The 15,394-nt window shown below is 33.9% G+C and overlaps 1 protein-coding gene across 3 annotated transcripts in view; it reads left to right on the forward strand.

Moving 5' to 3' along the window:
• Positions 1-15,394, forward strand: part of arhgef1a (Rho guanine nucleotide exchange factor (GEF) 1a) — a 62,272-nt gene that overhangs the window by 19,813 nt on the left and 27,065 nt on the right. For 2 of the 3 annotated variants that reach the window (XM_051136554.1, XM_051136555.1), the window contains one exon: positions 14,810-14,972. In XM_051136554.1, the coding sequence (XP_050992511.1) occupies positions 14,810-14,972 (163 nt within the window). Of the gene's footprint in view, positions 1-9,914; positions 10,183-14,809; positions 14,973-15,394 lie in introns of those variants that run through there. The other variant, XM_051136556.1, reaches the window with a different exon arrangement.

The following is a 15,394-nucleotide window of genomic DNA, read 5'->3' on the forward strand; positions in this document are numbered from 1 at the left end:
TAACCCTTACAAAGAAATACCATTTTACTGTGGTTTTGTGGATATAGTGGATTTTCCTTCATTATTAAAAACTTTTAAAATGCTTTCCATCAAAATGCATACCACCACAGTACAGGGATGTGTGTGTGTGATGATTATTAGCTGCAAAGTAAACAGTCTGGCAGAGTCATCTCATCGTCTGGCCCATTTCCTCCTCCCATTATCTTAAACTCTCAGCCGTCCCCTCTGTTTTCTTTGTATCCTTCAGTTGCTCTTTATGTCGCCACACTTTCTCTTTACTGGGCCCCTTCGCATTTACGTCTTAACAGATGAGCATTAAGCATTACGCATTACAAACTTCCTTTCTTACCACTGTGCCATAAAATGCATTTCATAAAGTGGGAAATACCCAGATAGTGGAGACCAACACCTGCTCTTGAAATATTACTGTCAGGATTTTTTATTGGCAGCAGTTTTTCAACAACTGTGTCTTCACTCACCGTTGGCCATTTGCTGCACTGCTTACTCCAATCTGTTGGGAGACTCATAAAGCCACAGAGGGGCCCGTAGGGTGGAGCACTGGGCCTTTTTTGAGGTTATAAAGCACTGTTTTTGCAATTGCACTACAAGAGCAAACATCTGTGAAACATGTGTCAGCCGGAGCCCCTCCCACACCCCTGCTGACAGACTGGGATATGCAGTGTTTTGAAATGGAAAAGTGAATGAGATGTTAAAATAAGGATGTGCAATTATTGCATAAAGTCTGTTATTTTGACTTTTTTTTTTATTATTTTTTTATTTTTTCATTTGTAAAATTATATATATAGATAGATAGATAGATAGATATAGAGAGATAGATGAGAGTGGGGTAAGATGAGCCAGTTTACTTATGTGAAAATAAATAAAAAAAGTTTTCCTGTGGCTCAATTTGCTCCAGGTTAATGCTAAGTTAACCCAGTAAGTCAGTATAGGTAAGATAAACATCATCTGGGTGTAAACTGACCATCTGACTGAATCTGATTCAAACCCATCTGAAATTTGAAAGATCATTTACCTCTTTTAAAAACTAACTTAATAATCAAATTTCATTTTACAAACAGTCATATTTTTTTTTCTTAAAGCTAACTTAAACAAAATAAAGCCAATCAAATTAAGTTTCATTTTCAATCTTTAAATTACATTTTTGAAACAATATGTTGAAAACCAAAGTTTTAACCTTCCCAAAAACAGACTAAACAGAGAGTTTGTTGAGTAAAATTAAATATATATGTTATACATTTATCAGTTATGGTAGGGTAGGTTAAAGTGCTGGCTCAACTTACCCCACAGCATTTGGAAAAAAACTAGCTAGCTTACTAATTCAGGCTAATATTTAGCTAAATGATTTGCATAGTTTTATATGTTGTTAAATCACCTATATGCATCATAAATATTTTTAAAGATGGATAAATTTGCTTTGATGTAACAGCCATCTGTTATGCTAAAATTTTACTTTGACAAGTCAAAAACAGTTTTTAAAGTAAATGGGTGCCTTCCACTCCTCCTATGTGTTTCTCCTATTTCACAGTCTGGCAGAAATGATGTGTGATGCCAAAATACATGGTCACATGAAAGTAAAAATGTACAGTGACCAAGATACAGGAGGTGACTCAACTTACCCCACCTCACACACACTAATAAATATTACAAATAAATATTTGTATTTATAGATGTGTGTGTGTATATGTATATGTATATATATATATATATATATATATATATATAGTTTTTTTTAAATAAACATAAATTCATGTCCCGGACACATTTTTTAAAATAAACATTACTTACACTAAAAAAAAACTATTTGAAACAATATTCTGTTTATTAAAGCCATGTATGAATCTCATCGAGTTCATGTTTTTAAGCATTTTACACTTATTAAAATAATAACTCAAGTCAGTAACAATTTAAACATTATATTTTTTTCGTGAACTTATGTTCAGCTATTCTTTTTAATATTTAACTACATTTAACTTGTTGAGTTTTTCGATAATCAGTCATCAAAGCTCGGTAAATGTTGGTCACAGACACAGAGATTTGCTTTAAATTTCACCAAGCTGATTACTCACTAAAAACTTCCACAGATCATGTTTTCAGGCCATGTTTACTTCCTTTTTTTATTAGTCTTCCCATTAATGCTGTTATATCGTTCATTCAGATTGATTCGCGAATGTGTAACCAAACTCACCACATGTTTTAGGGCATCTGTTAAAACTCAGTGGGTTTAGGGAAGACGAGAGAGACGTGGACCTCCGTTGTAATTTTACCTATTGGTGTCACTGTTGGATAGTGTTTCTATTACACTTTTTAATGTAATATTTTGTTGTTTTATTTTTGTACTACAATTTTTTTTTCTTATCCAAAATTTTGAGGAGACACTGCCTCCCTTGCCTTCTAGGAGGAAACACCTCTGATATGTACATATAATATATGTGTTACACATATTATGCAGGTATATTAGAATTTTTAATGATTTTTTTTTTAATTGACAGAACAAAATTTAACACTTTATGATTGATGCTACATCTCACTTAGTCAAAATTAAAAATACTGTCATGAATACAAATGTGCACACACACACATTTACCTTAAGGCATCACGTTGTGTTGTGTGACACAATCTGTGCTGAATGACAGGCCTCGTGGGCTTCAGCCTCCAGAACCTGGTCATTATCTCTGCAGAAACACACACTGTCCTCACTGTAACTCCTACTGTCATAAACACACACACAGAAAAACACATTTTCCTGTCTGCCGCAGAAAGCAGCTCTGAAGAGAGCCTCCTCTATAGAGTGGTAACCCACAGCAACGCTCCCTCTCTCTCTTTTTCTCTTTCATTCTCTCTCTTTCTATCCATCTATTTCAGTGTAGAGTCATGGCCACAGCTAACACCCACTATCATTGTATCCACAGATTCAGTGTAATGCAAATTAATGCAAAATGTGCTCAACACATAAATGAGCTCTATTTCTTAGATTATTTAATCTATAGTTATGTAAAATCACAAAGAACCTGTCTGCTCTGTTTAATTATCAACGTTGTCTTACATGTTTCTCTTAAAATAGGATCAAATTCTTGAATCGAAAACAAATGTATAGCATTGATGAGATCATTTGGCTTTAGAGAAATTTGATGAGAAATATTTCAGTTCATATTGAAATGTCTGACTTTTGATTGCAGACTTTGGTGTCATTTGAGCTCAATTTTAGGTTTTGGCTTTTACTCGGGAGCAAAAGCTGATAAATAGAAGACTAGTTTTCAGTTTTCAGTTTGTTTTTCATTCTAATGTAATTCCGGAACAAATTTTCATTAAAAAAAATACATATCTTACATAAAAATTGCTTCTGTTGTATTTAAACTATTATTATTATTATTATTATTATTATTAACTTTATATTTCTTTTAAAAACAATGGCAAAAAAATAACTGAAAACAAATAGCAAAAAAAGGGAAAATATCAAAAGTGAGAATTCAAATTTATTAATTAATTTATTTTCCAAATACATCGAAAGTAATTATGAAAATGCAAAAAAAAAAAGGTTAGATATAATTGTAAAAAAAAATATCAGAAGTGAGATATAATTTTAAATACTGGAATTAATTTATGTATTATTTGTTTATTTATTTATTTAAGTAATTGTGAAAAGGCAAGAATAGCTAAATTGAAATATTTTTTTTTTCAAAAGTTAGAATTAGCGAAAAAAAAAAGTGTAATAAGCATATTAGATAAATATAGAAATTGTGTGAAATTTACTTATTTAATTGTTTATTTATTTATTTCCAAATGCCTTAAAAGTAATTGTGAAAAGAAAAAAAAAACTAAATTAAAACAGATTTTCCCCCTAAAAGTTAGAGATAATAAAAAAGAAAGAAGAAAAAAAGAAAAAATATATCAGAAGTCAGACACATGTTAAAATGTGAAACTTATTTATTTCAAATGCTTTAAAAGGTATTGTGAAAAGGCAAAAATAGTTCAAATGAAACTGATTTTTTTTTTTCAAAAGTTATAAATATAATGTAAAAAAGTGAAAAAAACAGCAAAAAGAAAACAGAAGTCAGATATAATTTAAAAAGTGAAATTAATTAATTAACTTAATTGAAACAGAATAAATTTAAAAAGGAAAAAAGCAAACAAAAAAGAAAGAAAAAATATGAAGAGTGATATATTTTAAAATGTGAATATTTATTTATTTATTTATTAATTTTCAAGTGCATTGAAAGTAATTGTGAAAAGGCCAAAATAGCTCAAATGAAACAGATTTTTTTTTCAGAAGTTATAAATATAATGTAAAAAATGAAAAAACAAAAAACAAAAACAGAAGTCAGATGTAATTTTAAAACGTGAAATTAATTAATTAACTTATTTATTCATTTGTATTTATTTATTTATTTCCAAATGTATTGAAAGTACGTGTGTACTTGTGTAAAATAGCTAAACACACACACTTTTCAAAATAATAATTTTGGAAAGTGAAAATTTATTTATTTTCTGATGTAAAATGAAGGATGAATAATAACAAGCTCATTTATTAGATCTGTAGTCAGTGTACTTGTTGAACCGGCACTGATTACGAAGTGGCATCTCGCTTATTAGCATTTGTTAGCATAGCTTGCAGCAGACCGCTCCAGTAACATCAGCATTATCCGAGTACAGAGGCAGCCCTCCAATACTCACTGAAGGCAGAGTATTCATCATTATCGATTCGGTCAGGAGTGCTGCAGGGGCTGAAATCTGACTGCTAATAAACAACATAGCTGGTCCCATGCCACAGATTTGTTATTACCAACACAAGGAAGAAAGCTTGTGTGCATGAAATTAAAGGAATCGTGAGTAAGAGGGAGAGAGAGAGAACAAGTGTTGAAACACTTGTGTGGAAGTCCGCCCACAGTGCAATCTGTCCTTCCTCAGAGACAGTGAACCAAAGAGCGAGCAAGAGAGAATGGTGCTTCACTATTTAAGTTAAAGAGCTGGTGGATTTCACAGAAAGAGACGTCATATACTCATTTTCAACAGAATAGTGGTGGCGATGGGTGGAGGGATGGCTTTTTGAGAGCGAACTGTGATGTAACTGTCCACAAACAAACAGTACATTAAGGCTTTTGTTTGAGCCGGGCTATTTATTTCCAGAATTTATTTTAACTTACGTAATAAAGTCATTTTATGAAACCACTTTGTGCCGAAACAAACTGGCTTTGGTTTAACAGTCAGAACTTTTTTAATGTAGCCTATAACAAATAAAATTCATAGTATTTAATTACAAGCCATGTGTGTGTGTATATATATATACACACATTTATATATATATATACATTTTTAAAGAAGTCTCTTATACTCACCAAGCCTGCATTTATTTGATCCAAAGTACTATTTAAAATAACTGTTTTCTATTTGAATATATTTTGAAATGTAATTTATTCCTGTGATTTCAAAGCTGAATTTTTATCATTATTAGTCCAGTCACATGATCCTTCAGAAATCATTCAAATATTCTGATTTTCAAAAAACATTTATTATTCTTATTATTATGTTGAAAACAGCTGAGTGGAATTTTTTCAGGTTTCTTTGATGAATAAAAAGTTCAGAAGAACAGCATTTATCTGAAATAAAATCTTTTGTAACATTATAAATGTCCTTATAAGCACTTTCATCAATTTAAAGCATCCTTGCTAAAAAAAAGTATTAATTTCTATCAAAAAAATAAAAAAAACTGACTAAATACTGATAAATTTTACAAAAGCTTTTTATTTCAAATAATTGCTGAATCTTTCTGTTCATCAAGAATCCTAAATGTACTCAACTGTTTTAAATATTGATGATGATGATAATAATAATAATAAATGTTTCTTGAACAGCAGTTCAGCATATTAGAATGATTTCTAAAAGATCGTGTGACATTGAAGACTGGAGTAATGATGTTGAAAATTTAGTTTTGATCACAAGAATAAATTACATTTTAAAATATTTTCAAATAGATAGCAGTTACTAAAAATGGTAAAAATATTTCACAGTAATACTGCTTATGCTGTATTTTGGATCCAATAAATGCAGGATTGGTGAGCAGAGGAGAATTCTTAAAAAAAAACATTACAAATCTTACTGTTCAAAAATTTTTGACTTGTAGTGTGTATACTGTGTGTATATATAAATATATATATGCATATGTGTGTGTGTGTGTATAGCGTAATTGTTTGTATATTTATATATGTAAAATAATAGAAAACTGTTATATTTATTTTTTATAAATATGTTATGTAATATAAGATGTGTATAGAAATGTATATTCATTTTTATAGTAATATAAATTATAAATAACATTTATTTATTTATTTATTTTCGATGAGCTTTTAATTTTAGTCTTCAACTCTCTATCTCTGCTTATTTAACTCTCTTATCTGTTCCACAACCAGATTATGTAGACCAGATTATGTCGTCTGAGCTACAGTCAGTATTGTTTGATGAATCCAAAATGACTAGATGGGACAGTACATCTGTTGAAAGATTTGACCTGCTTTAATCTTGCTTTAATCTGCTGAGAGATTTCACTAGCTTTAAACCGTGCAACATATTTTAAAAAAAGAAATACGAAAAGGTGTTCGAGCAGTCTTTTGCATGCTTTTATGAATGTGCCCATACGATATAAAAAACCCCAAACCTTTGCCGCCCACTGTAAACTTTCCAGGCTCCCCTCATAACCCAGCCAAAGTCTAAGTACACTGTTGGCATGGCGACAGATGTGGCCAAGGCGGGAAAAGAATCTCCCCTCCTCTCCCTTCGGCTCTCTTCCCAAAAGAAAAAACGGCCACCATTTTCTGCCTTTCCCAGTACGCAGAGGTAATCTGCAGAGGTGTGTGCGAATACTGCAGCATGTTATATGTGCATAATAATTAAACTACCCATCCTTTCATTTTCATTTAAGGTAGTCACTAGTCTGATTTCACTCAAGGGTGCTTTTTGCTTGCATATACAGACCACAAGCTTTCCGAACATTAGTCTTAGTTCCTTCTAGGGTGTACAGCCCCCTCTGAGAAATGCTGAATAGGTGTTGGTGCTAAAAATGACATCATTGTTTGTTTGAAGGAGTTCAGCCACCGGATTTGAGAGTATGCACTGCTATGGTTGCTCTAGTACCATCATTACATCATGATAGATGGTGGCATCTGACTATTGTACTTAAACCACACAGATGTTTCCATCATATGAACTTGTGACAAGCCTAATATTAATATGCAGGTTTTTTTTAAAGGATATTGCATAAACTAAACCTGACTGGTATAACCATAAATAATGCTAATTCTATGGGTAGAGCACTGATAATTCTGTATTTAGAAATGTACATTGGTTTTAATGTAACTTGTTATTATTTTACACACCAAATCTAATGAATAATGTTTATGGTTTATTAAAATGCATTCTCAAGCTAAAACGATATAAATATGTAGTGATATGCTTTCAGAAAGGTCCATTTTACAGTTTAATTTGACATGACAACACTTGTGCTCAAGGTGGTTTACTACTGTAATTATTAGAATGGTCACAGATCAGCAATCTCCACGTAAAACTGATCGTACAGACCAAACCGCAAGTCATACAGACTTGAAACTTGGAGGGATGGTGGTACTCTTACTGGCGACAATGTGACCCAGACTCGCCCCAGTCGGCTACAGCTATAAAAAGTACGAAATCGCTCAAAACTCCTGAACCATCAGTCGCAAATTCAAGTGTCTTATGTTGTTGGAATCCTTTCGACTCACAATTTATAAAATGCCTATAACTCCTGAACGGAATGAGATAGCTCCACCAAACTCGGAACACACATGTAAGAGCTCAATCTGAGGTCACAGGGAAAAAATCACAGAGCTTTGCCACTTGGTGGCGCTATAAGAGAGAAAAAAATTAAAAAATGGCTATCACTGCGCAACCATTTGTCCTATCAACATTAAAACTGGTGTGCACGGTCTTGGTCCGAAGTGCCACAAGTGTCTGCAAGGACATTTGCGTATCTCAAAAAACATGGCCGCCATTGGCCGGCGAAATTTGAGCACTTGTTAGACAAGGTTAATAGAGGCTAATCGGAATGAAACTTGATGGGCCTGTTTGACTCCTGGGCCCAATGGTCTGAGAGAAATTTGAAAGTAGTTAACAACTTTGGAGTGATGTCACATTTTTCAAGGTTGTGAATGATTGTATGTTGCGCAGTTTTTTGCACATATTCGTGATATTCCATTTTTATGCGATTGAACTCCTAATTTCGGACAGCTTTGCCTCTAAAACCACTGCTGTCAATCAAATAATTTGTTAAATGATTGAGAAGATGTAAAAAAAAAAAAAAACTAGTCCAAGGTTTTTTGCTAAATCTGGAAAAAAACACTGCAGTACAGTTCTCTGGACTCTCTAGGCCAATAATTATCCAAAAAATGTTTAAATGTACCCTTTGGGAGGCCATAACGGAGTTGACGGAGTCGAAAAGGGGCCTGTCCAAATTTACCCAAAATTCTATAAAGCCTAAAGGAAAACCCAAAACTTCACAAAACCTGCTGAGCATATACAACCGGTGATTCTACAGAAGCATGCAAAGTTTTAAAGAAGTCCACTTCCAAAACAAAGATTCACATATAATGTACTCACTCCCTTGTCATCCAAGATGTTCATGTCTTTCTTTCTTCAGTCGTAAAGAAATTATGTTTTTTGAGGAAAACGTTTTAGAATTTTTTCTCCATATAATGGACTGATATGGTGCCCCCGATTTTGAACTTCCAAAATGCAGTTTAAATGCTTCAGACAGTCCCAAATGTGGTTGTAAACAAGTTCAGCCGAGGAAGAAGGGTCTTATATAGCGAAATGATTGGCTATTTTCATTTAAAAAAATACAATTTAAATACATTTTAATCTCAAATGCTCGTCTTGTCTTGCTCTCTGTGAACTCTGTGTTTTCTGACTCAAGACAGTTAGGGTATGTCGAAAAACTCCAATCGTATTTTCTCCCTCAACTTCAAAAATCATTTCAAAATCATCCTACATCACTGCAGAAGTGAACAAAGTGAGCATGCAAAGAAGATCAAACACACTTAACAAAAAAGATAAAACAGCGATATGGGGTGATTTTGAAGTTGAGGGAGAACATGATATGGGAGTTTTTTGACATGCCCTAACTGTCACGAACCGGAACAAAAACAGTCCAAGCAGAGTAAGACAAGACAAGCATTTGACATTAAAAAGTATACAAATTGTATTATTTTTATGAAAATAACCGATCGTTTCGCTAGATAAGACCCTTCTTACTTGGCTGGGATTTGTTTACAACCGCATTTGGGATTATTTGAAGCCGCATTTAAACTGCATTTTGGAAGTTCAAAATCGGGGCACCATAGCAGTCTATTATATGGAGAAAAATGCTGAAATGTTTTCCTCAAAAAACATAATTTCCTTACGACTGAAGAAAGAAAGACATGAACATCTTGGATCACAAGGGGGTGAGTATTCACATTATATGTGAATCTTTGTTTTGGAAGCGGACTTCTCCTTTAGAGGGGGTCGGACCACAGCTGTTGCTATAACAGTCATAAATGTTAAAAACATAAAATTTCTATGGTAAATTATGTGGGTTTGCCAACAATTCTTTTTTAAATCACCAATTTAGGTGGTTACGGGCTTGCTAAAAATGTCTTTTTTCATATGCGCTCATTCCTTGTTAATTGCTGCTTGCACCTATATTTAATGGTATTTTCTGTCTAAATATATATTAAAAAAAAAAAAAGGAAGACGTTTACTTCTTGAATAAAATAAAAAGTATAAAAAGTAACCATATAAAATTATAATATCTTCTTATCTAAGCGGTTTGGGATAGTCATCTTGCGCTTCCTGAACGACTCAACACCGCGTTTAACTGAAGGGGAGGGGAGAAACAGAGAGAGTGAGAGAGGACCTTATTTCCCTGAAAGTTACCGCACCGCGCTGTTCTCCTGTCTCTTGCCTTTTAAAAACGCTGCTATTAGACATAAACGGGGCCAAAGGGAACTTCTGTCTTAATTAATGGGATATACATATGGTTTTGCCGTAAGAGGATTCGTTTTTCGTTGTACTAAAGACGATTAGAATATCACAATGTCTCGAGTAGCGGATTTGTCGAAACTTCGCGAGGAGAGGATGAGAGAGATCAGTCAGCGGGTAAGTGCAACGACGCGATCTGTTATTCACGTTTTAAACAGATTATCGCTTGAAATAAAACAATTAGACGTTCTGTTCGAATTTTCCACTTTCATATGTGTTCGTCATGGTTCATTATGAATTTTAGCGCTTATAGGGGCTATAATATTGACTACAAAAACATTTGGTTTTGAGAAGCAAGTCAGTTCAGTTCCCTTCAATCCAACTTTATTTGTGTTTTGATAAACATATTGTTCAAAAGCAATTAACCTACTTACGATAAGCACTGAGGTTGTTTTGTGACTATAAAAATACGTCAGTTATTAACCTAGAGGTGGTTGTATATAAATGTCGGCAAGGAAATATGATGTCATCTTTGGTATAATGCAACGACAGCACATAAACTGCTTCTGAAGCAGCATGTACAACAAAAAGATACATGTATACAGTAATAACAGTTGCTGAAATAGGTTATGGAATGAATATTTTAAATATGACATGAATATAACACAAACATAAAATTATAACTTGTTATCATGACATTTTTTTATAGCTACTAAGTTTAAGGCTGCTCAGATGCGGTAGTTTTATTTGCACCGAAGCCGAGCAGCATCAGATCTAATGTTCTGATACTAGAAGTTAAGGCGGGTTAGACTTTATTACAGCTTTTGTGGCATTTACATACAATTTGAAACCAGCACAGAGCCTACTCAGAGCAGCCTTAACTCTGATGTATAAAGACACCTCGAGTAAGTGGTTGTATGTTTGCTTTTGGCACTGAATGTGCACCTCTTTTTTTGTCCAATTATTAGCTTCAGTGTGAGTTTGAGTTGTGTAGGTGTTACTGAGTGGGAATGTTGAACAACAGACTGTGTGTGTGCGCGCATAGAGAGAAAGAGAGCCAAAAGAGAGGTTGCCATAGAAATAGCACTCAGTTAAAGCATCAATTCCAGGTTCAGGTCCGAAGGCAAGATTTTTTAAACAGTGAGATGTGTTTTTGCTCACACACGCACACAGCATCTCACCACCTCTTCTTGTATTAAATGGCAATGTCAAAGGTCAAAGCATTTTAAATTTAACCATGAGCAGTGGCCGAGGCCTAGTTTGCTTGTCCTACAGAGATGAATTAATAAAATACACTTTTAAAAATAAAGGTTCTTTATTGGCATTGATGGTTGAAGATCGTGAACATCCATGGAATCTTTTAAATCCAGAAAAGGTTCTTTAGATTTTTTAATGTTCTTCAAAATGGTTCTTTTAAGAACTGTTAACTGAAAAGTTCTTTGGGGTACCAAAAATAGTTCTTCTATGGCATCACTGCAAAAACACCTTTATTTTTAAGAGTGTGTGATAATTAACAATGCCCATTTGGCCCTTTAACATTCACTCTGTGGTTTATTTTGCGCAACTGAACCAAAACTAACAGTTGACACACACTCTCTGTGACAACTAGCCCCGGTCTCTGGAGTATTTATGTCGACATTGGTTTTTGCAGGCATCCATATCAGTCGACTGCTACTGTCCTGTTCTGTCGCTTGCTTTTGTGTAAAAATGTTTGCGAAGAATGTCAATGTCAACTAATCAGTCATGGTTCCCCATAGGCCAGCTGTATCCAGGCCATCGGGCCACAGCAGGCTGAACTAAATCTGGAGCGAGGACTATTCGAACTAGAGCACCGACGTTAAGTCCTGCCAATCTAAGCCCATTTCCTTGACGGGAGAGGACACCAAACTTTAGACAAGCTCACTGAACCTAGACAACAATGTGCTCGGGGCACATAGCGCTCATGCTTTTGTAGAGAAAGTTTGATTCAATGTCAACCTTCAAGTGAGCTACGAGCACAGAGGTTGTTTTCATTTCACACGCTCAAATAAATTTCATTAGCCTGACATTATTTTTATAAACGGAGTCTTGGAAATGTTAGCTGCTCCTAGTTTGTCCCTCTGTGGTTTGTGATGTATAGAGTCATACTTAAGTTTAGTTACAAAAAAAAAAGTGTCACTTTATCTGCATAAACCACATGGTTTGTTCTCCGATTTAACTTGAACTATTGCGACTTCCCAAATCTGCAGAGATGATCACGAATACACGTAGCAAACAATGCAGAAACATCCTGGAAGGTCTGGTTTTGAACAAACTAGGTCAGTTTAGATTTGATAATTTGATAGCAGTATCCTGCAGATTGTGGACTGCTACAGACACACTAACCGTTTTTTAAATTATTTTCTGTTGCTTACTTCCAACACATGTCCGTGTTCCTATGGCAACCTTTACTCATGCCTCGTGCAGATTAGAAAGAGGAAGTGCTCTCGCATTATTTCCTGCTTTGCATGTCAACAGAGAGGCCGATTTTGAGAATAAGTGATCCCAAAACAGGATCTGGTGTCCTCAAAGATGAAAAAAATCAGACATCTTATCTTAAAAAAATCAGTTGACATTTCAAATTCATTTTTAGAGTTGTTTGTTTAGATGTTTAGCTTTCTCTTTCCTTCATTTTAACAGATTTTCTTACCATAAATCATACATGAAAGAGGAAGATGGTCAGCCTGGGCTTAGTAGAGCTTCTGTAATAATGCTGACTAGAATATTAACCAACACCAGCTGCCGGTCAAAACTTTTATGATCAAGAACAATCCAAAGTACACACAGCTCAGCACGTTTGATGGGTTAAACAGAGTTTACAGAGTTGCACTGTTAATTGAGCAGAACGGATGCCTGGACTTATTCAATTTACCCTTATTTAAAGCTGGAGTGGGTTTTTTGAGCTGTAAATGGCATATAATTACTCTGGAGCCACTGGAAAATGATTTCATAGCAACGCAGATTGGCCGATGGCACCACAAGAACGTACACAGTCCTAAACTCTAGCAAATATCCTGTCGGCGAATGAGATGTGACGTCAAAGGCAGCAGACAGGAACATATAAAAGGGGAATATTTCATTATATAATGGAGGATGTTTTGCCTGTGATCGCTAAAACGGCTCAGATGGTTTGCTCAAAAAAACCTTCCTGCACTGTACAAGTGAGAAAAGATGTCAAGGTGCAAACTAAAACTGAAACTATTGAAAATAATTTTTGGTAATTGAAATAGAAATATTAGATGGGAAAAAACAGAAAATAAATATATTTTGTTAACTGAAAATAGGTAAGTTTACACTGAAATAAATTGAAGTTGTACTAAAACTAAAAATGAAACAAATTATAGCTAAACAGAAACATAAAAAATGAATAAAAATGGCAAAAGCACATAAAATTACTAAAACTTGAAATAAAATCCGTGAATCTGGTTTGAAACAGTTTGTATTAAACAGAAATTAAAAATGTTTTGGTAGCTGAAATTAAGTAAGTTTAGACCGAAATAAGTTTAAGTTGTACTTAAACTAAGCTAAAATTAAATTAAAGCAAACAGAAATATAAAACAAATGAATAAAAAATGACAAAAGCAAATAAAATTACTAAAACTTGAAATAAAAGTGGAATAAACAGACAATATTAAAAATTTAATTCAAAATGTTGAAATGTTCAGAATACTATAGAAATAATACTAAAATACTGCTGGTGCTCATACAGATTTTTACTGTAAATCTGGTTTGAAATAATTTGTATTAAACAGAAATTAAAGATGTTTTGGTAACTGAAAATAAGTGTTTAAACTGAAATAAGTTTAAGTTGTACTAAAATTACTGAAACTTTTTTTTATTAAAGGCAAACAGAAATATAAAAAACAAATAAATGACAAAAGCACATAAAGTTACTAAAGCATGGACTAAAAGTGGAATAAACTGACAATATTAAAAATATAATTCAATAGAAATAATGCTAAAATGCTACTGGTGCTCATACTGATTGTTTTTCTGTAAATCCGGTTTGAAACAATTTGTATTATATAAAGCGTAATACAAAAAATGACTTGAAAATTGTGTTTGTTTGTTTGAACCTAGTCACTTTTTTCGTCTCCAATCAAAATCCTTCAAACTGAGGATTTTTAATGACTTCCCAGTAACATGCAATACCTGCCTTCACTAGTTGCCAACCCACATCAGTTGGCCTGTTAGCAGATTGTGTCCAAAAAGACCCTTGGAGGGTGAAAGAGAGGGCAAACTTGACCAAAAGCAGAAAAAATAGAAACTTATCAAACTAGGTATGTACATAACAAAGACACACAAATAGATTGCCATTGTTTGCATAAATCAGATGAATGACTTTTTATAGTGGCTGATAGGGTTCATTTGTCTTTCCCTTAAAGGCAGATAAGCAAAGATTAGCTTTTCCAATGAAAATCAGTTCACAGGCATGAATGTGCTTGTATATGTTTGCGTGATGAAATCTAACAGGCCTTCTAGACATTCAATATGGCCATTGTTGGAAGTATGCTTTCTTCCGAAACGGTGTTGCAAGTTCTCTTTTGAGTTGGTTGTTTCCCTGTTCGTGAACTCAGCCTGTACCAGTGAAACGGTTACACAATAGAAACTGAGCTGCAATAGTGTCATCATTGTCTGTTTGTGTGAGTGTCGATTGTTCTCTGAACAGCGCAAAGTTTGTTTTTCGTACTAGGATAATTTTACTGTGGTGGAGATCGTTTAAATATATACATATATAATGATGCCTTGCGTGATTGATTTATTCTGAGTTTTGTGTTTCGATTAGAATAAGGAAAAGGAGCGCATGAGGGAGCGGGAGAGAGAAGCCAGAGAGCGAGAGGCGCGCTACAGTAATGGCCACCTCTTCAACTCTCTCACCGTGTCTGGAACCACACTCTGCTCGGCCTGCAACAAGAGCATCACTGCTAAGGAGGCACTCAGCTGCCCGAGTGAGTCACACAGACACACACACATATACATCGCACTTAAAACCAACAAAGTGCACCAGTAATCCTGTCTGCCAAGTTTATTTAAGCAAATAATGGATTGCAGTTTAATAACAGTATATACAGTTACTAAGGGTGCATTTACACAACATCTTTTTTAACTAAAAACAGAAAACAAGACAACAGCATTTTGTCTGAAAACATTTGGACAACAACTACTGGCTTAGGGTGCATAATACAGCATTTTTGTTGTTTTTATGGTAGGGCTGGGTAAAAAGTATCAGTTGCTCGATTTTAATCAGTTCTCAATTTTGCAAAAAAATATATTGATTCTTAAATCCCAACAATCGATGAGTCTTTGTTACTTACGATATGAAACAAAGTCTCAGAGTTTAAATTCTATCCATTTTATCACAATATTCAAA

The sequence above is a fragment of the Labeo rohita genome, chromosome 19, assembly GCF_022985175.1.
Source record: "Labeo rohita strain BAU-BD-2019 chromosome 19, IGBB_LRoh.1.0, whole genome shotgun sequence".
In the NCBI taxonomy this organism is placed as follows: Eukaryota; Metazoa; Chordata; class Actinopteri; order Cypriniformes; family Cyprinidae; genus Labeo; species Labeo rohita.